General features: G+C 42.3%; 1 protein-coding gene and 1 long non-coding RNA gene across 3 annotated transcripts; one reads left to right on the forward strand and one right to left on the reverse strand.

Moving 5' to 3' along the window:
• Positions 1–461: 461 nt before the first annotated feature.
• On the reverse strand, positions 462–17,953 carry LOC115194385 (peptidase M20 domain-containing protein 2). Of its 2 annotated transcripts, XM_029754048.1 has the most exons (8): positions 17,509–17,953; positions 15,382–15,424; positions 9,605–9,753; positions 8,889–9,031; positions 8,534–8,688; positions 5,551–5,686; positions 5,287–5,394; positions 462–1,083 (listed from the first exon to the last, which is right to left on the reverse strand). In XM_029754048.1, the coding sequence occupies exons 1-8, from the start codon at positions 17,877–17,879 to the stop codon at positions 893–895; spliced, it is 1,296 nt and encodes a 431-aa protein (XP_029609908.1). In that variant the 5' UTR covers positions 17,880–17,953; the 3' UTR covers positions 462–892. The 2 variants fall into 2 exon arrangements, with proteins under 2 accessions (XP_029609908.1, XP_029609911.1); XM_029754051.1 differs by lacking the exons at positions 15,382–15,424; positions 17,509–17,953 and adding an exon at positions 11,008–11,504.
• Positions 9,736–12,840, forward strand: LOC115194397 (uncharacterized). The gene is made up of 2 exons (XR_003878354.1): positions 9,736–9,946; positions 12,415–12,840. It is a non-coding gene; the product is annotated as an uncharacterized LOC115194397 (long non-coding RNA).
• Positions 17,954–24,306: the final 6,353 nt, after the last annotated feature.

Here is a 24,306-nt window from a genome sequence, read left to right on the forward strand (position 1 = left end):
CACCCCTCATAGCCTGGTTCTTCTCTAGGTTTCTTCTTAGGTTTTGGCCTTTCTAGGGAGTTTTTCCTAGCCACCGTGCTTCTACACCTGCATTGCTTGCTGTTTGGGGTTTCTGTACGGCACTTTGAGATATCAGCTGATGTAAGAAGGGCTATATAAAAACATTTGATTTGATAATGATTTTTAATGATACACTTCAAAAAACAGGGAAAACGAAAGCCAACAGTTCTGTCGGTGCAAACCACACAACAGAAACAATTACCCACAAAACCCCAACGGAAAAACAGGCACTTATGTGTGACTCCCAATCAGCAACAACCAACAACAGCTGTGCCTGATTGGAAGCCACACGGCCAAAATCAATGAAACAGACAACATAGAAAATGAGCATAGAACGCCCACCCAATGTAACACCCTGGCCTAACCAAAATAAAGAACAAAAAAACCCTCTCTATGGCCAGGGCGTTACAGGGTGTTTTTATAATGTAATGATAATAACAATTCAAGTGCTCACACATAACAGAGCACATAACAGAACATATCTTTGGTAGAAGCACCAAATAGTGCTTTTAGGGCCTATTGAATAGCTGAAAACTAAGTTTATTAAGATTTTCCTCCTATCAATAGCCCATTATCAGCTGTTGGAATATCAAACCTGACCAGTGGATCAGTAGTATTTCACTCTATTATGGTTACCTTTGACCAGAAAGATCAGTGAACACAAACATTGGTCAATAGAGAGCTACAGATCACAGGGTTTTGTTCTAGCCCCACACTTAAGTTAGCTAATTCATTTCAATGAGATCATGAAGTTGATTGGTTGAATCAGGTGGGCAGGAGGTGACATGGTAGGCTGTCTGCCAGAGCCTACTGTTAGTATACAGTATGTGGTTCAGTGCTGGGCTGCCCCTCCACAATGTTTGGCCTCTGAGGCCCCTCTCAGGGCCCGCTCCTCCTTTAGGTTAGCCTCCTTTAAGTCCTCTCTGGCTCTCTGCAGCAGCTCTGGGCACAGCAGCACATCCAGTGCTGTCATGGCCAGTGCCTTGGCCGCCCGCAGGGTGTAGAACTGAGCTTTATCATCACCTAGACGATGGATTCAGAGACACACACAAGTAAGCCTATGTGAAAAATTATTCAATATTATATTACCTAATATACAGTACCAGTCAAAAGTTTGGATACACCTACTCATTGCAGGGTTTTTCTTTATTTGTACTATTTTCTACATTGTAGAATAATAGTGAAGACATCAAAACTATGAAAGAACACATATGGAATCATGTAGTAACCAAAAAAGTGATAAACAAATGAAAATATATTTCATATTTGAGATTCTTCAAAGTAGCCACCCTTTGCCTTGATGACTGCTTTGCACACTCTTGACATTCTCTCAAACAGCTTCATGAGGTAGCCACCTGGAATGCATTTCAATTAACAGGTGTGCTTGTTAAAAGTTCATTTCTGGACTTTCTTTCCTTCTTAATGCATTTGAGCCAATCAGTTGTGTTGTGACAAGGTAGGGGTGGTATACAGAAGATAGCCCTATTTGGTAAAAGACCAAGTCCATATTATGGCAAGAACAGCTCAAAAAAGCAAAGAGAAATGACAATTCATCATTACTTCAAGGCATGAAGGTCAGTCAATAAGGAACATTTCAAGAACTTTGAAACTTTCTTCAAGTGCAGTCGCAAAAACCATCAAGCGCTATGATGAAACAGGCTCTCATGAGGATCACCACAGGAAAAGAAGACCCCGAGTTACCTCTGCTGCAGAGGATAAGTTCATTAGAGTTACAAGCCTCAGAAATTGCACTCTTTGCATCATGAGTGTTACACACTTTTTTGGTTACTAAATGATGACATATGTGTTATTTCATAGTTTTGATGTCTTCACTATTAATCTAAAATGTAGAAAAAAGTACAAATAAAGAAAAACCCTTGGTGTCCAAACTTTTGTATGGTACTGCACCTATATATTCACTGGACAGTTACTGTAAGACAGGGGTAGGAAAACCTGTTTGTGTTTTATACATATTTTTATGCTGCATTCAAATTGCCCTTCTGGGACAATAAAGATTTACTGAACTGAACTGGAAAAAAAATACTTTTATCTATCTAACGGAGTAGACTACAGCTCATTCAGAAAGTATTCAGACACTTCCCCTTTTCCACATGTTGATACATTACAGACTCTAAAATTGATTAAATGACTTGTTTCCCTCATCAATCTACACACAATACCCCATAATGACAAAGCATAAACAGTTTTTTTAGAAATGTTTGCAGATATATATATATATATATATATATATATATACACTGCTCAAAAAAATAAAGGGAACACTTAAACAACACAATGTAACTCCAAGTCAATCACACGTCTGTGAAATCAAACTGTCCACTTAGGAAGCAACACTGATTTGACAATAAATTTCACATGCTGTTGTGCAAATGGAATAGACAACAGGTGGAAATTATAGGCAATTAGCAAGACACCCCCAATAAAGGAGTGGTTCTGCAGGTGGGGACCACAGACCACTTCTCAGTTCCTATGCTTCCTGGCTGATGTTTTGGTCACTTTTGAATGCTGGCGGTGCTTTCACTCTAGTGGTAGCATGAGATGGAGTCTACAACCCACACAAGTGGCTCAGGTAGTGCAGCTCATCCAGGATGGCACATCAATGCGAGCTGTGGCAAGAAGGTTTGCTGTGTCTGTCAGCGTAGTGTCCAGAGCATGGAGGCACTACCAGGAGACAGGCCAGAACATCAGGAGACGTGGAGGAGGCCGTAGGAGGGCAACAACCCAGCAGCAGGACCGCTACCTCCGCCTTTGTGCAAGGAGGAGCAGGAGAAGCACTGCCAGAGCCCTGCAAAATGACCTCCAGCAGGCCACAAATGTGCATGTGTCTGCTCAAACGGTCAGAAACAGACTCCATGAGGGTGGTATGAGGGCCCGACGTCCACAGGTGGGGGTTGTGCTTACAGCCCAACACCGTGCAGGACGTTTGGCATTTGCCAGAGAACACCAAGATTGGCAAATTCGCCACTGGCGCCCTGTGCTCTTCACAGATGAAAGCAGGTTCACACTGAGCACGTGACAGAGTCTGGAGACGCCGTGGAGAACGTTCTGCTGCCTGCAACATCCTCCAGCATGACCGGTTTGGCGGTGGGTCAGTCATGGTGTGGGGTGGCATTTCTTTGGGGGGCCAAACAGCCCTCCATGTGCTCGCCAGAGGTAGCCTGACTGCCATTAGGTACCGAGATGAGATCCTCAGACCCCTTGTGAGACCATATTCTGGTGCGGTTGGCCCTGGGTCTAGACCTCATGTGGCTGGAGTGTGTCAGCAGTTCCTGCAAGAGGAAGGCATTGATGCTATGGACTGGCCCGCCCGTTCCCCAGACCTGAATCCAATTGAGCACATCTGGGACATCATGTCTCGCTCCATCCACCAACGCCACGTTGCACCACAGACTGTCCAGGAGTTGGCGGATGCTTTAGTCCAGGTCTGGGAGGAGATCCCTCAGGAGACCATCCGCCACCTCATCAGGAGCATGCCCAGGCGTTGTAGGGAGGTCATACAGGCACGTGGAGGCCACACACACTACTGAGCCTCATTTTGACTTGTTTTAAGGACATTACATCAAAGTTGGATCAGCCTGTAGTGTGGTTTTCCACTTTAATTTTGAGTGTGACTCCAAACCCAGACCTCCATGGGTTGATAAATTGGATTTCCATTGATTATTTTTGTGTGATTTTGTTGTCAGCACATTTAACTAGGTAAAGAAAAAAGTATTTAATAAGATTATTTCTTTCATTCAGATCTAGGATGTGTTGTTTAAGTGTTCCCTTTATTTTTTTGAGTAGTATATATACCTCAATTATGTAAGTATTCAGACCCTTTGCTATAAGACTCAAAATTTAGCTCAGGTGCCTCCTGTTTCAATTGATCATCCTTAAAATGTTTCTACAACTTGATTGGAGTCCACTTGTGGTAAATTCCATTGATTGGACATGATTTGGAAAGGCACACACCTGTCTATATAAGGTCCCACAGTTGACAGTGCATGTCAGAGCAAAAACCAAGACATGAGGTCAAAGGAATTGTCTGTAGAGCTCTAAGATAGGATTGTGTCGCGGCACAGATCTGGGGAATGGCAACATTGAAGGTCCCCAAGAACACAGTGGCCTCCATCATTATTAAATTAAAGAAGTTTAGAACCACCAAGACTCTTCCTAGAGCTGACCGCACAGCCAAACTGAGCAATCGGGGGAGAAGGGCCTTGGTCAGGGAGATGACCAAGAACCTGATGGTCACTCTAATAGAGCTCCAGAGTTCCTCTGTGGAGATTGGAGAACCTTCCAGAAGGACAACCATCTCTGCAGAACTCCACCAATCAGGCCTTTATGGTAGAGTGGCCAAACGGAAGCCACTCCTCAGTAAAAGGCACATGATAGCTTGCTAGAACTCAGACCATGAGAAACAAGATTCTCTGGACTGATGAAACCAAGATTGAACTCTTTGGCCTGAATGCCAAGTGTCAGGTCTGGAGGACAGCTGGCACCATCCCTACGGTAACGAAGATTGGTGGTGGCAGCATCATGCTGTGGGGATGTTTTTCAGCGGCAGGGACTGGGTGACTAGTCAGCAAAGTACAGAGAGATACTTGATGAAAACCTGCTCCAGAGTGCCTAGGACCTCAGACTCTGGCGAAGGTTCACCTTCCAACAGGACAACGACCCTAAGCGCACAGCCAAGACAGCCACTCCTGCATTTCCGGACAAGTCTCTGAATGTCCTTGAGTGGCCCAGCCAGAGCCCGGACTTGAACTCAATCAAAAATCTCTTGACAGACCTGAAAATAGCTGTGCAGCGATGCTCCCAATCCAACCTGACAGAGCTTGAGAGAATTTGCAGAGAAGAATGGGAGAAACTCTCCAAATACAGGTCTGCCAAGCTTGTAGTGTCATACCCAAGAAGACTCAAGGCTGTAATCGCTGCCAAAGGTGCTTGGCAGCGATAAAGTAAAGAGTCTGAATACTTATGTAAATGTTATATTTCAGTGTTTTATTTTTAATACACTTTCTAAAATTTCAGAAAACCTGTTTTTGCTTTTTCATTATGGGGTATTGTGTGTAGATTGATGAGGGGGAAAAAACAATGTATTCAATTTTAGAATAAGGCTGTAACGTAACAAAATGTGGAAAAAGTAAATGGGTCTGAATATTTTCCGAATGCACCGTATCTACTGTGTTTCTAATTGATTTCAGGTGTATGATAAAGACATACCAGCAGCTACGGTGTATTCCTCTGTGTGGTTTAGAGCATCTGAGCCAATGTAAAAGTAAGGGTGGATTCCAGGTACAATAAAAGACACATTGCCAAAGTCTGTGGAGCCTGTGGAGATTACAAACAATCAATTGTCTTTCATTCTACATTACAGCATTACAGTTTCATTGTATAACAAGAACATTGCCTCCTAGTTCTTCCAATGACCACAATATGGCCCGTGGAAAGCACAGTGAGGGATGCAGAGTTGAATTGCCGTCTTACCAGAGGTGTTTTTGAGGACCTCTTCATCTGTAGTGAATTCCATCCCCAAAGCCTTGCCGTTTACCTCATGCAACCCACACAGGGTGGGATTCCGCAGGACGTTGTGAAAGGCATTCCTTGCGAACTCCAGTTCAACCTTTAAAAAAAAAAATGTGTTGGTAAATCGCTTTGGGTTAGGGTCAATTTGGAATTTCTGAATTTAATTATATTCAACTCATTGGCCACACCCAACAGCAATTAGAATTTAAATATCCTGTAAAAGTAACCGCCTCTTCCGCTTTACTTCCGTATCATGTCCCCTCATCTTTTAAATGGGCTTCATGATTATATTAGCAAATTTGCGAAAACACAGTCATGATATACAGGGCCTTCAGAAAGTATTCACAACTCTTGACTTTTTCTACATTTTGTTGTGTTACAGCCTGAATTTTAAATGGATTAAATTGAGATTGTGCCTCTGATCTACACACAATACCCTATAATGTCAAAGTGGAATTTGGTTTGTCGAAACATTTTGAAATTAATAAAAAAATGTAACTGAATTGTTGTCTTGAGTCAATAAGTATTCAAACCCTTTGTTATGGCCAGCCTAAATAAGTTCAGGAGTAAAAATGTGCTTAACATATCGCATAATGAGTTGCATGGTCTCATTCCGTGTTCAATAAGTCCAGAGCATCTTATCTGAGTTTGACAGTCGTTTCACTGACTTCGCATCACTTGAGCCTATTGCCACTTATATATGCTTTCCATTTGGTTGGCACAGACATAAATGTGGAAGACATTGTCTCCAAAATGGGATCACATGTTCAGTTGGACACATCTATAGCAGGAACTGAAATTCTCACCCTTCAAAATGACATTCAGCTGAAATCCAGGGCAACCACTGAGATGAAGGAAGAGTTCTGGGAGCTACTGCTAGAGGAGAAGTATCCCAACATAAGAAGATGTGCTCTCAACTTAACAGCCCGTTTTGGATCAGCCTACCTCTGTGAGTCTGCATTTTCTCACATTAAGTACAGATCTACTATGACTGATGACCACCTTGTGGCCTGCATGAGACTTGCAACAAGCTGCTACAGCGTTGACAATGAAAAACTACTAGTATCCACCCAATGCCAAAAGTCACACTAAGGTAGGAAATTAAATTAGTTGCACTTATTTGTGGAAAACATGTTATTGGTCCACATTATATTTGGGTATCAAATAGGTATCATAGCAGCAGGTCCATACTCAGTGGTGAGTTGCGTTTCATACATTTTGTTGGTTGGTTTAGATTTAGAGACTGGTAGATCTCATCAGGCTGGCAAATGAAAAAGTAGATCTCACATCAAAGAAGGTTGGGCACACCTGCTCTACAGAATAAAAATATTCCAAAATATGCATCCTGTTTGCAACAAGGCACTTAAGTAATACTGCAAAAAATGTGGCAACGAAATTAATACAAAGCGGTATGATTGGGGCAAATCCAACACATCACATCACTGAGTAGCACTCTTCATATTTTCAAGCATGGTCGTGGCTGCATCATGTTACGGGTATGTTTGTCATCGGCAAGGACTAGGGAGTGTTTTGGGATAAAAAGGAACTGAATACAAGCAAAATCCTAGAGGAAAACCTGATTCAGTCTGCTTTCCAACAGACACTGAGAGACAAATTCATCTTTCAGAAGGACAATAACCTAAAAGAAATCTACCTGGAGTTGCTTACGAAGACAACATTGAATGTTCCTGAGTGACCTAGTTACAGTTGACTTAAATTGGCTTGAAAATCGAGACTTGAAAATGGCTGTTTAGCAATGATCATCAAAATAACTTGACAGAGCTTGAATTTTTTTTTTAAGAATAGTGGACAAATATTGTACAATCCAAGTGTGCAAAGCTCTTATAGACTTACCTAAAAAGACTCACAGCTGTAATCGCCGCTAAACGTGCATCTACAACAAAGTATTGACTCAGGGGTGTGAATACTTCTGTAAATTAGATATTTCTGTATTTCTATTTTCAATAAATTTGATAGAATTTCTAAAAACATGTTTTCACTTTGTGATTATGGGGTATTGTGTGTAGATGGGTGAGAAAATATATTTAACCAATTTTGAATTCAGGCTTTAACACAACAAAATGTGGAATAAGTGAAGGAATTTAAATACTTTCTGAAGGCACAATTATATTTGTGTTTGTGGATATCATTCAAAAAGCCTACACAAGTTAAAAGACTAGGAAAATGATGCATCACTTGCTTAGCATATTGAATTTGATTTGAAGGAAGTAGAATTGAATTCAAACCAATTCAAAGAAATCAATGGAGACATGAAACATATGAGTCTCAAACATTTTGCCAAAAGCATCTGCCACTTATTACTGCAAAGAATATAGATATAATTTCAAATATAAACTGGATTATATAACTGAAAGATGCCAAACAGTATTTTGTTTGTATTTTTGCCATGATAACATTAGGCTGCTCCCTTCAATTCTAGAGTGTTTGATCTAACGCATTCTGGGAAATTATTTTTCCCCCTAATATTTTATAACATGTAAGTGACTTATGAATAAATTACAGACAACCTACAAAATGTTCTAAGAATTTTTCCAGAGGACTGTAATTATTTAAATACACTTTAGGAGGATGAGTTTTAAATATGAAATGTTTCAAGAACATGTTAAACATAGTATTGGTAACCATACATGATGTCAAAATAAACACGTGCGTAATGACGTATGCAATAAATGATCCATTTTAATTTCCATGAATTTCATTGAATTAAATGTTACTTCCTTCCAATCAAATTCAATAAAAAAAAATCTGCTTCCTGTGGAGTGCGGCCAATTAGAATGTAATTAAAATTCAAGAATTTAATTTTAATTATAGACTAATTCACAACTCAATTCAGAATTGACCCCGACCCTGCTCTGGATAAGTTATTCACATATTTCTCTTAAATGATTGTTTGTCTTCGTGGTGATTTTGTCATTGTGCTTACTTCACAGCCAGTTGCCATGGCAGCGGATCTAAAACACATCTCAGCCTTGGCCTTGATGGTGGGCAAGTCTTTACGTGAGGGAGTTCGGAGATAGTACTCCAGCTCTGTGTAGGCGGGGATGATGTTGGGTTTCTCCCCTCCATGCTTGATGATACCTGCACAGGACCACACAAGGAAGCAATGTAGAACTATACTTGGTAAATGTTTGCTACATGGAGTTTGCAGGCCTCCCATTCCTTCTGCGTAGAGTTTAAAATGCCTCTGAAGTTGTTATTGTGGAAATAAATATTACTCTTGAGGACAAGATCAGGAGGAACATACAGTACGTGTTTATGTTAACTGAGCTGTCCCTCACCGTGGATTCTCCAGTCTGGCTTGAGTTGCTGTCTGAGCACTGAAAGGTTATTGTAGGCAAGCACAGCAGCGTCCAGCGCGTTGACCCCTTCCCAGGGATAGGCTGCAGCATGAGATGCCTTGCCACGGTATCTCACTACGACACTGGAAATTGAAAAATTGTGCCAAAACGTTGGTCTTTACCCATAAAATATTGGGAGCATATTTAGAGTGAGCGACTATCTGAATAGATTTTTCACACAAGTGTACTATTCTATTAGTCAGCACCACTTACAACATTTTTGAGTGTGTATCAACTTACGCCTTTCGCTGGTAATGAAACAAGAAACCAGACCTAGGCCCCAGAGTCATGATGTTGGTCTGGTTTATTCTGAGATTCATCAGTGGTATCTCACATGTTGCAACTGGTCTGACTGCAGCCTGAAATAGCACTCTGCAATGCAGCTAGGGGCCCCAGTACAGAGTTCATGCATATTTCACAAGGGGTACTCTGCCAACAATGGATTGCACTCTACAACATGGATCTCTACCTAATATGTTTTCCGTTCTAGCAGCCATTGACTATGAGAAGTGGGATACATATGTTTTGTATTACGAAAGATTGTGTATGTTTCCAAATGTACCCTTTTAGTAGTGCGCTATAAAAGGAATGTGGTGCCATCGGGTGCCACAAAAATACAATAGACTGTTGTGTGTGAGCCCGTGAAATAACCTTACTCATGTTCAGCCACATCTGGCAGCCAGGAAGCATCCTCCTGAGAGGGATGAGCCATGAATACCACGTCCATGCCATCAAACGCCCTCTCCCTTATCAGGTCGATTTTACCCCCTCCATCCTCCTCTGCTGGGGTTCCCAACACTGTCACCTGTGGAGGAAGAGTTGGCTGGTCAATGTGTCCAGAAAAACTCCTAACCCTTGTCAGAGCTATTACAAGCCAATAAATGGCACACTGTAGATGAGAGGGCTGATACCAAAATAAAATGAGCATTAGGTTCATGCACATCCTATTTTACAATGCACTCAAAATGATGCTTCAGGTTATTGCATGTGTAAGGGAGGTCCCCCTAGAGTTGGGGTTTTCAGTGAGGTGGCAACAATGCAGAGCTGATTTTCTTGCCCAGAGTGAGGCTTTTATTTGCATGTGAAGATAATAGCCGGCTATATTTATAGGCAATTCTTTTTATAAAGACTTCTTCATATGCGTTCTCCTGTTCTATTGGTTTTCTTTCAACATTATTTCATTGCCTCACGACGCCAGGACAGCGGAGTCAATCACCACCTTCCGGAGACACCTGAAACCCCACCTCTTTAAGGAATACCTGGGATAGGATAAAGTAATCCTTCTAACCCCCCCCCCCTTAAAAGATTTAGATGCACTATTGTAAAGTGGTTGTTCCACTGGATATCATAAGGTGAATGCACCAATTTGTAAGTCGCTCTGGATAAGAGAGTCTGCTAAATGTAAATGTAAATGTAAGTTTAAATATAAACCAAATTCGATCACATTCACATTTTCAGAAAATGAATTGATGTATTTATAGCCCATGTGTTTGTGTTAGGATAAAACGATTTTCTCCTAACACAAATAAATGGACTATAAATACACAACATTACAAATTTCTTCACCCTTGCCAGGGGGGAAAAGTCACAACATTGCCTGTAGCATATGCAGCTGCGGTTGTAATCAGTAGACTATAGTTGATCAGACTGAAATATCACCTCGTTTCCATCACATCATTTTTTTATTTAACTAGGCAAGTCAGTTAAGAACAAATTCTTATTTACAATGACGGCCGGATAAATCGCTGCTGCTTTAGCAGTAGCTAATGAGGACCCTAATAAAATACTAAATACTAAAATGAACACTGGAGGTAAGTGGAGAGCGTGCTTTGCACCTGGGCGTGCATTGTGGCAGGCTCGCTCAACCGGTTATGTCGGTAAACCTGATTGCTCAAGACACACAGAACCTGCATCCAATATGGACTGCTAAATTGTGCAAGAGTTGACAAATCATGAAGCAAAACAGTAGGCATACTTTCTCATTCGTATTACCGCTTTTGAATCAACATTTTCATGAAACTGTGAGCACGCACGTAAAATATATCTTCAAACATGTTACCTGTACAGGGACGGGGAAATCGGGTGTGCGTTCTACCAAAGCTTTTAATCCGATCGCTGCAGCAGCTCCTATTTCCGCAATGAGGTTATGGCCACATGCATGTCCAATGCCCGGCAGTGCGTCGTATTCAGTCAAGAAACCAACATTTATGACATTATTGTTCTCCTTGCCACCGACAGGTCCCCATATGGCACGGAATGCTGTCTCGAGCTTAAAATGACTGTCCACAGTCCATCCCTTCTCCTCTGAGAAAAATTTAACTAACCTGTCGTGAGACTTTCTTTCTTCATATGCGAGTTCTGGACAACTCCATATGTCTTTACTAAGACGATGAAGCCTGTCTTTGGCTTCGTCGATACAACTGCCAACTTTTTGTTTTAGCTCCACGAGCGTATCTGTAGTGTGCTGAGCCATTTATAACGAGTCGACTGAGTCAGCACTAAACACTGGACTGCAGACAGTGGGAACTCTTCATATGCTCAGATTGACTGGAGTGTTGGCGTTTAAATCTTGGTCAAAGGGCGTGTTTATGTTTTATAACGGGAATGTTACACCAGGGCCGGACTACTGCATTTGGGCACCGACAGTTTTTTGGGGAAATCAGCCAATTTACTGCATTTCAACACATTTTGCCTTGGTGCATTGAGAACAATGTGCTGTTTTATAATGCTATTCTATACATTTTGTAATGAGGCTAAGTGAAAATGTTGCCGTTTGAAAGCACATTTTCTGCAATTCTACAGTTTTTGTTGCTATTTTATAGCGCATCTCGTGCTTGTTCACATTTTGCCATGAGGCTGGGAGAAAATGTGGCAGTTTTAAAGTTAATTTCCTGCTAGTCTACACATTTCAGTATGGGACAGAGAAGAATTTGCAGTTTTAAAGCTAATTTCCTGCAAATCTACACATTTTGCTATCATATATCTGCCCCCCCCCCCAAAAAAAAAAAAAGATATATATTATCCTACATGAAGAATTGCTCTACAGTTGTGGCCAAAAGTTTTGAGAATGACACAAATATTAATTTCCACAAAGTTTGCTGCTTCAGTGTCTTTAGATATTTTTGTCAGATGTTACTATGGTATAGTATAATTACAAGCATTTAAGTGTCAAAGGCTTTTATTGACAATTACATGAAGTTGATGCAAAGAGTCAATATTTACAGTGTTGACCCTTCTTTTTCAAGACCTCTGCAATCCGCCCTGGCATGCTGTCAATTAACTTCTGGGCCACATCCTGACGGATGGCAGCCCATTCTTGCATAATCAATGCTTGGAGTTTGTCAGAATTTATGGGATTTTGTTTGTCCACCAGCCTCTTGAGGATTGACCACAAGTTCTCAATGGGATTAAGGTCTGGGGAGTTTCCTGGCCATGGACCCAAAATATCGATGTTTTGTTCCCAGAGGTCCCCCTAGAGTTGGGGGTTTCAGTGAGGTGGCAACAATGCAGAGCTGATTTTCTTGCCCAGAGTGAGGCTTTTATTTGCATGTGGAGATAATAGCCGGCTATATTTATAGGCAATTCTTTTTATAAAGACTTCTTCATATGCGTTCTCCTGTTCTATTGGTTTTCTTTCAACATTATTTCATTGTCTAGCAGCCAAAGGCATTATCCTAGTCATATTAACAACCCTTGATAGTTGTTGCATCTTTAAATCCCCCCTCTTCCTAATGGATATTGCCATCTCTGTCCATGAAACCTCTTGCATGTGCGGTGCAAATTTTATAACGGTGTTTTCCAACAAATTGCATTTTTGAACATTCACGCATAGGCCTACTGCTGTGTGTACATTGTTGAGCCTAAAATGTGAATAAATAATAGTTTATCAACATTTTAAGCTAAACATTCCAATCTGTTCTATCAGCCCTATAATTGATACAGCATATACCTCCACTACACTACTTTGATGCGTATCTGCGGGGATTAAGAAGTGAGTTCACGCAATTCCCACTGAAAAATAAGTGGGCATACAGCTTATACCTGCATATACCCTCCACTACACCAGCGACAGCATGGTTATTACATAATAATAATAAACATCATGGCAGCCTATTTTGACTCATTTCTAATATACACTCAGTGGCCAGTTTGTTAGATACACCCATCTATACTGAACAAAAATATAAATGCAACATGTAAAGTGTCAAAAGATCCCAGAAATGTTCCATATGCACAAAAAGCTTATTTCTCCAATTTTGTGCACAAATTTGTTTACATCCCTGTTAGTGAGCATTTATCCTTGTTTACATCCCTGTTAGTGAGCATTTAGCCAATATATTCCTTCCACATGACAGGTGTGGCATATAAAGATGCTGATTAAACAGCATGATCATTACACAGCTGCAAACCAAGCGTAACCATGCCAGCCCAGGACCTCCACATCCGGCTTCTTCACCAGCAGGATCGTCTAAGACCAGCCACACGGACAGCTGATGAAACTGAGGAGTATTTATGTCTGTAATAAAGCCATTTTGTGGGGAAGAACTCGTTCTGATTGGCTGGGCCTGGCTCCCCAGTGGGTGGGCCTATGCCCCCCCATACCCACCTATGGCTACGCCCCTGCCCGGCCATGTGAAATTCATAGATTCGTGCCTAATGAATTTATTTCAATTGACTGATTTCCTTATATGAACTGTAAGTCAGAAAACACTCCCCACACCATCACACCCACCACCAGCAGCCTGTACCGTTGACACCAGGCTAGATGGGGCCAAGAACTCATACTGCTTGTGGCGCACCTGTTAGCTTGCACGATTCTTTCCATTCTCCTTCGACCTCTCTCATCAAAGAGCTGTTTTCGCCCACGGGACTACAGCTAACTGGATATTTTGTGTTTGACACACCATTCTCTGTAAACCCTAGACACAGTTGTGCTTGACAAACCCAGGAAGCCCGCCAGTTTCTGAGATCCTGGAACTGGCGCGCCTGGCACCGATGATCATACCGCGCTCAAAGTCGCTTAGGTCACTTGTTTTGCCCATTCTAATGTTCAATCGAACAGTAACTGAATGCCTCGATGTCTGTCTGCCTGCTTTATGTAGCAAGCCACGGCCACTTGATTCAATGTCTGTAGGAAAAAAACATTTTTGTGAACGTTTGTGTAGCTAATAAACTGGCCACTGAGTGTACAGTATATAACACACTCAGTCTATGGCACCGTTTCTTTACAATAAATATGTTAAATGACTAATAGCAGACTCCCAGGAGGAGAACATGCACCCTCAGGCAGAAGTGGCACCACAGGTCCCAGGGTGGTCGGGCAAAAAAAACGTGGCCCAGAGTTTTTCCTGATCTGGTATACATCCAGACCCTATTGGGTATGACAGTGATTAATCAGTTGTAAAAAGGTTTTGTGTGGGCTTTTGTGTGGGCTATGATAGGACCAGAGTTTTTCTAATCAGATCACATGGTTTAAAAAAACTCCTGACCCTAGGGAGGATGAAAACCTTGTCAAACTGCAGCAACCTTGAACTTGTTTATATTAATTATATTTAAAAACTAGACTAAGGGGGGGGGTTTCCTTTACACAGACAACAACTGGACAATAGAACTCATAGGGCTGAGCTTGCATTATGCAGGTTTACATCGTGTAGGCCTATGCAACTGCGATTAAAAAAGTAACTCACAGTCTATGCCATCACTGTTGTTGTTGTTTAAAAAAAATAAAAAATTACATTCAGGCGGCTAATAATTGTGGATTGAAAAGGTCAAGGTAGCCTAGCCAGCCCAAGTTTAAATATAAACCAAATTCCATCACATTCACATTTTCAGAAAATTAATTGATGTATTTATAGCCCATGTGTTTGTGTTAGGATAAAACGATTTTCTCCTAACACAAATAAATGGACTATAAATACACAACATTACAAATTTCTTCACCCTTGCCAGGGTGGACAAGTCACAGCATTGCCTGTAGCATATGCAGCTGCGGTTGTAATCAGTAGACTATAGTTGATCAGACTGAAATATCACCTCGTTTCCATCACATCATTTTTTTATTTAACTAGGCAAGTCAGTTAAGAACAAATTCTTATTTACAATGACGGCCGGATAAATCGCTGCTGCTTTAGCAGTAGCTAATGAGGACCCTAATAAAATACTAAATACTAAAATGAACACTGGAGGTAAGTGGAGAGCGTGCTTTGCAACTGGGCGTGCATTGTGGCAGGCTCGCTCAACCGGTTATGTCGGTAAACCTGATTGCTCAAGACACACAGAACCTGCATCCAATATGGACTGCTAAATTGTGCAAGAGTTGACAAATCATGAAGCAAAACAGTAGGCATACTTTCCCATTCTTGTTACCGCTTTTGAATCAACATTTTCATGAAACTGTGAGCACGCACGTAAAATATATCTTCAAACATTTTACCTGTACAGGGACGGGAAAATCGGGTGTGCGTTCTACCAAAGCTTTTAAATCAAATCAAATCAAATTTATTTATATAGCCCTTCGTATATCAGCTGAAATCTCAAAGTGCTGTACAGAAACCCAGCCTAAAACCCCAAACAGCAAGCAATGCATGTGAAAGAAGCACGGTGGCTAGGAAAAACTCCCTAGGAAAAACTCCCTAGAAATGCCATAAACCTAGGAAGAAACCTAGAGAGGAACCAGGCTATGAGGGGTGGCCAGTCCTCTTCTGGCTGTGCCGGGTGGATATTATAACAGAACATGGTCAAGATGTTAAAATGTTCATAAATGACCAGCATGGTCAAATAATAATAATCATAGTAGTTGTCGAGGGTGCAACAAGCACATCCGGTGAACAGGTCAGGGTTCCGTAGCCGCAGGCAGAACAGTTGAAACTGGAGCAGCAGCATGGCCAGGTGGACTGGGGACAGCAAGGAGTCATCATGCCAGGTAGTCCCGAGGCATGGTCCTAGGGCTTAGGTCCTCCGAGAGAAAGAAAGAGAGAATTAGAGAGAGCATATTTAAAATTCACACAGGACACCGGATAAGACAAGAGAATACTCCAGATGTAACAGACTGACCCTAGCCCCCCGACACATAAACTACTGCAGCATAAATACTGGAGGCTGAGACAGGAGGGATCAGAAGACACTGTGGCCCCATCCGATGATACCCCCGGACAGGGCCAAACAGGCAGGATATAACCCCACCCACTTTGCCAAAGCACAGCCCCCACACCACTAGAGGGATGTCTACAACCACCAACTTACCGTCCGAAGACAAGGCCGAGTATAGCCCACAAAAATCTCCGCCATGGCACAACCCAAGGGGGGGGCGCCAACCCAGACAGGAAGATCACGTCAGTGACTCAACCCACTCAAGTGACGCACCCCTCCCATGGACGGCATGGAAGAACACCAGTAAGTCAGTGACTCAGCCCCTGTAATAGGGTTAGAGGCAGAGAATCCCAGTGGAAAGAGGGGAACCGGCAAGGCAGAGACAGCAAGGGCGGTTCGTTGCTCCAGCCTTTCCGTTCACCTTCACACTCCTGGGCCAGACTATACTTAATCATAGGACCTACTGAAGAGATAAGTCTTCAGTAAAGACTTAAAGGTTGAGACTGAGTCTGCGTCTCTCACATGGGTAGGCAGACCATTCCATAAAAATGGAGCTCTATAGGAGAAAGCCCTACCTCCAGCCGTTTGCTTAGAAATTCTAGGGACAATTAGGAGGCCTGCGTCTTGTGACCGTAGCGTACGTGTAGGTATGTACGGCAGGAACAAATCGGAAAGATAGGTAGGAGCAAGCCCATGTAATGCTTTGTAGGTTAGCAGTAAAACCTTGAAATCAGCCCTTGCCTTAACAGGAAGCCAGTGTAGGGAGGCTAGCACTGGAGTAATATGATCAATTTTTTTGGTTCTAGTCAGGATTCTAGCAGCCGTATTTAGCACTAACTGAAGTTTGTTTAGTGCTTTATCCGGGTAGCCGGAAAGTAGAGCATTGCAGTAGTCCAGCCTAGAAGTAACAAAAGCATGGATTAATTTTTCTGCGTCATTTTTGGACAGAAAGTTTCTGATTTTTGCAATGTTACGTAGATGGAAAAAAGCTGTCCTTGAAACAGTCTTGATATGTTCTTCAAAAGAGAGATCAGGGTCCAGAGTAACGCCGAGGTCCTTCACAGTTTTATTTGAGACGACTGTACAACCATCCAGATTAATTGTCAGATTGAACAGAAGATCTCTTTGTTTCTTGGGACCTAGAACAAGCATCTCTGTTTTGTCCGAGTTTAAAAGTAGAAAGTTTACAGCCATCAACTTCCTTATGTCTGAAACACAGGCTTCTAGCGAGGGCAATTTTGGGGCTTCACCATGTTTCATTGAAATGTACAGCTGTGTGTTGTCCGCATAGCAGTGAAATTTAACATTATGTTTTCGAATGACATCCCCAAGAGGTAAAATATATAGTGAAAACAATAGTGGTCCTAAAACGGAACCTTGAGGAACACCGAAATTTACAATTGATTTGTCAGAGGACAAACCATTCACAGAGACAAACTGATATCTTTCCGACAGATAAGATAATTTTAATTTTAATCCGATCGCTGCAGCAGCTCCTATTTCCGCAATGAGGTTATGGCCACATGCATGTCCAATGCCCGGCAGTGCGTCGTATTCAGTCAAGAAACCAACATTTATGACATTATTGTTCTCCTTGCCACCGGCAGGTCCCCATATGGCACGGAATGCTGTCTCGAGCTTAAAATGACTGTCCACAGTCCATCCCTTCTCCTCTGAGAAAAATGTAACTAACCTGTCGTGAGACTTTCTTTCTTCATATGCGAGTTCTGGGCAACTCCATATGTCTTTACTAAGACGATGAAGCCTGTCTTTGGCTTCGTCGATACAACTGCCAACTTTTTGTTTTAGCTCCACGAGCGTATCTGTAGTGTGCTGAGCCATTTATAACGAGTCGACTGAGTCAGCACTAAACACTGGACTGCAGACAGTGGGAACTCTTCATTTGCTCAGATTGACTGGAGTGTTGGCGTTTAAATCTTGGTCAAAGGGCATGTTTATGTTTTATAACGGTAATGTTACACCAGGGCCGGACTACTGCATTTGGGGCCCGGGGCACCGACAGTTTTTTTGGGAAATCAGCCAATTTACTGCATTTCAACACCTTTTGCCTTAGTGCATTGAGAACAATGTGCTGTTTTATAATGCTATTCTATACATTTTGTAATGAGGCTAAGTGAAAATGTTGCCGTTTTAAAGCACATTTTCTGCAATTCTACAGTTTTTGCCATGGGGCAGAGATTTTTTTTGTTGCTATTTTATAGCGCATCTCGTGCTTTTGTTCACATTTTGCCATGAGGTTGGGAGAAAATGTGGCAGTTTTAAAGTGAATTTCCTGCTAGTCTACACATTTCAGTATGGGACAGAGAAGAATTTGCAGTTTTAAAGCTAATTTCCTGCAAATCTACACATTTTGCTATCATATATCTGCCCCCCCCCCCAAAATAAAATATTATCCTTGTGGCGCACCTGTTAGCTTGCACGATTCTTTCCATTCTCCTTCGACCTCTCTCATCAAAGAGCTGTTTTCGCCCACGGGACTACAGCTAACTGGATATTTTGTGTTTGACGCACCATTCTCTGTAAACCCTAGACACAGTTGTGCTTGACAAACCCAGGAAGCCCGCCAGTTTCTGAGATCCTGGAACTGGCGAGCCTGGCACCGATGATCATACCACGCTCAAAGTCGCTTAGGTCACTTGTTTTGCCCATTCTAATGTTCAATCGAACAGTAACTGAATGCCTCGATGTCTGTCTGCCTGCTTTATGTAGCAAGCCACGGCCACTTGATTCAATGTCTGTAGGAAAAAAACATTTTCGTGAACGTTTGTGTAGCTAATAAACTGGCTGCTTTATGTACAGTATATAACACACTCAGTCTATGGCACCGTTTTTTTACAATAAATATGTTAAATGACTACAGCAGACTCCCAGGAGGAGAACATGCACCCTCAGGCAGAGGTGGCACCACAGGTCCCAGGGTGGTGGGGCAAAAAAAACGTGGCCCCGAGTTTTTCCTGATCTGGTATACATCCAGACCCTATTGGGTATGACAGTGATTAATCAGTTGTAAAAAGGTTTTGTGTGGGCTATGATAGGACCAGAGTTTTTCTAATCAGATCACATGGTTTAAAAAAAACTCCTGAACCTAGGGAGGATGAAAACCCTGTCAAACTGCAGCAACCTTGAACTTGTTTATATGAATTATATTTAAAAACTAGACTAGGGGGGGGGGGTTCCTTTACACAGACAACAACTGGACAATAGAACTCACAGGGCTGAGCTTGCATTATGCAGGTTTACATCGTGTAGGCCTATGCAACTGCGATTAAAAAAGTAACTCACAGTCTATGCCATCACTGTTGATTTTTGTTGTTGTTTTTTTTTTACATTCAGGCGGCTAATAATTGTGGATTGAAAAGGTCAAGGTAGCCTAGCCAGCCCAAGTTTAAATATAAACCAAATTCGATCACATTCACATTTTCAGAAAATGAATTGATGTATTTATAGCCCATGTGTTTGTGTTAGGATAAAACGATTTTCTCCTAACACAAATAAATGGACTATAAATACACAACATTACAAATTTCTTCACCCTTGCCAGGGGGGAAAAGTCACAACATTGCCTGTAGCATATGCAGCTGCGGTTGTAATCAGTAGACTATAGTTGATCAGACTGAAATATCACCTCGTTTCCATCACATCATTTTTTTATTTAACTAGGCAAGTCAGTTAAGAACAAATTCTTATTTACAATGACGGCCGGATAAATCGCTGCTGCTTTAGCAGTAGCTAATGAGGACCCTAATAAAATACTAAATACTAAAATGAACACTGGAGGTAAGTGGAGAGCGTGCTTTGCACCTGGGCGTGCATTGTGGCAGGCTCGCTCAACCGGTTATGTCGGTAAACCTGATTGCTCAAGACACACAGAACCTGCATCCAATATGGACTGCTAAATTGTGCAAGAGTTGACAAATCATGAAGCAAAACAGTAGGCATACTTTCTCATTCGTATTACCGCTTTTGAATCAACATTTTCATGAAACTGTGAGCACGCACGTAAAATATATCTTCAAACATTTTACCTGTACAGGGACGGGAAAATCGGGTGTGCGTTACACCAAAGCTTTTAAATCAAATCAAATCAAATGTATTTATATAGCCCTTCGTATATCAGCTGAAATCTCAAAGTGCTGTACAGAAACCCAGCCTAAAACCCCAAACAGCAAGCAATGCATGTGAAAGAAGCACGGTGGCTAGGAAAAACTCCCTAGGAAAAACTCCCTAGAAAGGCCATAAACCTAGGAAGAAACCTAGAGAGGAACCAGGCTATGAGGGGTGGCCAGTCCTCTTCTGGCTGTGCCGGGTGGATATTATAACAGAACATGGTCAAGATGTTAAAATGTTCATAAATGACCAGCATGGTCAAATAATAATAATCATAGTAGTTGTCGAGGTTGCAACAAGCACGTCCGGTGAACAGGTCAGGGTTCCGTAGCCGCAGGCAGAACAGTTGAAACTGGAGCAGCAGCATGACCAGGTGGACTGGGGACAGCAAGGAGTCATCATGCCAGGTAGTCCCGAGGCATGGTCCTAGGGCTTAGGTCCTCCGAGAGAAAGAAAGAGAGAATTAGAGAGAGCATATTTAAATTCACACAGGACACCGGATAAGACAAGAGAATACTCCAGATGTAACAGACTGAGGCTGAGACAGGAGGGATCAGAAGACACTGTGGCCCCATCCAATGATACCCCTGGACAGGGCCAAACAGGCAGGATATAACCCCACCCACTTTGCCAAAGCACAGCCCTCACACCACTAGAGGGATGTCTACAACCACCAACTTACCGTCCGAAGACAAGGCCGAGTATAGCCCACAAAAATCTCCGCCATGGCACAACCCAAGGGGGGGGGGGGCCAACCCAGACAGGAAGATCACGTCAGTGACTCAACCCACTCAAGTGACGCACCCCTCCCATGGACGGCATGGAAGAACACCAGTAAGTCAGTGACTCAGCCCCTGTAATAGGGTTAGAGGCAGAGAATCCCAAAGGAAAAGAGGGGAACCGGCAAGGCAGAGACAGCAAGGGCGGTTCGTTGCTCCAGCCTTTCCGTTCACCTTCAAACTCCTGGGCCAGACTATACTTAATCATAGGACCTACTGAAGAGATAAGTCTTCAGTAAAGACTTAAAGGTTGAGACTGAGTCTGCGTCTCTCACATGGGTAGGCAGACCATTCCATAAAAATGGAGCTCTATAGGAGAAAGCCCTACCTCCAGCCGTTTGCTTAGAAATTCTAGGGACAATTAGGAGGCCTGCGTCTTGTGACCGTAGCGTACGTGTAGGTATGTACGGCAGGACCAAATCGGAAAGATAGGTAGGAGCAAGCCCATGTAATGCTTTGTAGGTTAGCAGTAAAACCTTGAAATCAGCCCTTGCCTTAACAGGAAGCCAGTGTAGGGAGGCTAGCACTGGAGTAATATGATCAATTTTTTTGGTTCTAGTCAGTGCTAAATACGGCTGCTAGAATCCTAACTGAAGTTTTTTTAGTGCTTTATCCGGGTAGCCGGAAAGTAGAGCATTGCAGTAGTCCAGCCTAGAAGTAACAAAAGCATGGATTAATTTTTCTGCGTCATTTTTGGACAGAAAGTTTCTGATTTTTGCAATGTTTGCAAAAGCTGTCCTTGAAACAGTCTTGATATGTTCTTCAAAAGAGAGATCAGGGTCCAGAGTAACGCCGAGGTCCTTCACAGTTTTATTTGAGACGACTGTACAACCATCCAGATTAATTGTCAGATTGAACAGAAGATCTCTTTGTTTCTTGGGACCTAGAACAAGCATCTCTGTTTTGTCCGAGTTTAAAAGTAGAAAGTTCGCAGCCATCCACTTCCTTATGTCTGAAACACAGGCTTCTAGCGAGGGCAATTTTGGGGCTTCACCATGTTTCATTGAAATGTACAGCTGTGTGTCGTCCGCATAGCAGTGAAATTTAACATTATGTTTTCGAATGACATCCCCAAGAGGTAAAATATATAGTGAAAACAATAGTGGTCCTAAAACGGAACCTTGAGGAACACCGAAATTTACAATTGATTTGTCAGAGGACAAACCATTCACAGAGGCAAACTGATATCTTTCCGACAGATAAGATAATTTTAATCCGATCGCTGCAGCAGCTCCTATTTCCGCAATGAGGTTATGGCCACATGCATGTCCAATGCCCGGCAGTGTGTCGTATTCAGTCAAGAAACCAACATTTATGACATTATTGTTCTCCTTGCCACCGACAGGTCCCCATATGGCATGGAATGCTGTCTCGAGCTTAAAATGACTGTCCACAGTCCATCCCTTCTCCTCTGAGAAATTTAACTAACCTGTCGTGAGACTTTCTTTCTTCATATGCGAGTTCTGGGCAACCCCATATGTCTTTACTAAGACGATGAAGCCTGTCTTTGGCTTCGTCGATACAACTGCCAACTTTTTGTTTTAGCTCCACGAGCGTATCTGTAGTGTGCTGAGCCATTTATAACGAGTCGACTGAGTCAGCACTAAACACTGGACTGCAGACAGTGGGAACTCTTCATTTGCTCAGATTGACTGGAGTGTTGGCGTTTAAATCTTGGTCAAAGGGCATGTTTATGTTTTATAACGGTAATGTTACACCAGGGCCGGACTACTGCATTTGGGGCCCGGGGCACCGACAGTTTTTTGGGGAAATCAGCCAATTTACTGCATTTCAACACATTTTGCCTTGGTGCATTGAGAACAATGTGCTGTTTTATAATGCTATTCTATACATTTTGTAATGAGGCTAAGTGAAAATGTTGCCGTTTGAAAGCATATTTTCTGCAATTCTACAGTTTTTGTTGCTATTTTATAGCGCATCTCGTGCTTGTTCACATTTTGCCATGAGGCTGGGAGAAAATGTGGCAGTTTTAAAGTTAATTTCCTGCTAGTCTACACATTTCAGTATGGGACAGAGAAGAATTTGCAGTTTTAAAGCTAATTTCCTGCAAATCTACACATTTTGCTATCATATATCTGCCCACCAAAAAAATCCTACATGAAGAATTGCTCTACAGTTGTGGCCAAATGTTTTGAGAATGACACAAATATTAATTTCCACAAAGTTTGCTGCTTCAGTGTCTTTAGATATTTTTGTCAGATGTTACTATGGTATAGTATAATTACAAGCATTTCATAAGTGTCAAAGGCTTTTATTGACAATTACATGAAGTTGATGCAAAGAGTCAATATTTACAGTGTTGACCCTTCTTTTTCAAGACCTCCGCAATCCGCCCTGGCATGCTTTCAATTAACTTCTGGGCGACATCCTGACTGATGGCAGCCCATTCTTGCATAATCGATGCTTGGAGTTTGTCAGAATTTATGGGGTTTTGTTTGTCCACCAGCCTCTTGAGGATTGACCACAAGTTCTCAATGGGATTAAGGTCTGGGGAGTTTCCTGGCCATGGACCCAAAATATTGATTTTTGTTCCCTGAGCCACTTAGTTATCACTTTTGCCTTATGGCAAGGTGCCCCATCATGCTGGAAAAGGCATTGTTCGTCACGAAACTGTTCCTGGATGGTTGGGAGAAGTTGCTCTCGGAGGATGTGTTGGTACCATTCTTTATTCATGGCTGTGTTCTTAGGCAAAATTGTGAGTGAGCCCACTCCCTTGGCTGAGAAGCAACCCCACACGAATTGTCTGAGGATGCTTTACTGTTGGCATGACACAGGACTGATGGTAGAGCTCACCTTGTCTTCTCCGGACAAGCTTTTTTCCCAGATGCCCCAAACAATCGGAAAGGGGATTCATCATCCAATCCCTGTACCTTTTGCAGAATATCAGTCTGTCCCTGATGTTTTTCCTGGAGAGAAGTGGCTTCTTTGCTGCCCTTCTTGACACCAGGTAATCCTCCAAAAGTCTTCGCCTCACTGTGCGTGCAGATGCACTCACACCTGCCTGCTGCCATTCCTGAGCAAGCTCTGTACTGGTGGTGCCCTGATCCCGCAGCTGAATCAACTTTAGGAGACAGTCCTGGTGCTTGCTGGAATTTCTTAGGCGCCCTGAAGCCTTCTTCACAACAATTGAGCCGCTCTCCTTGAAGTTCTTGATGAGCCGATAAATGGTTGATTTAGGTGCAATCTTACTGGCAGCAATATCCTTGCCTGTGAAGCACTTTTTGTGCAAAGCAATGATGACGGCACGTGTTTCCTTGCAGGTAACCATGGTTGACAGAGGAAGAACAATGATTCCAAGCACCACCCTCCTTTTGAAGCTTCCAGTCTGTTATTCGAACTCA

The sequence above is a fragment of the Salmo trutta genome, chromosome 1 (genome assembly GCF_901001165.1).
Source record: "Salmo trutta chromosome 1, fSalTru1.1, whole genome shotgun sequence".
NCBI lineage: Eukaryota > Metazoa > Chordata > Actinopteri > Salmoniformes > Salmonidae > Salmo > Salmo trutta.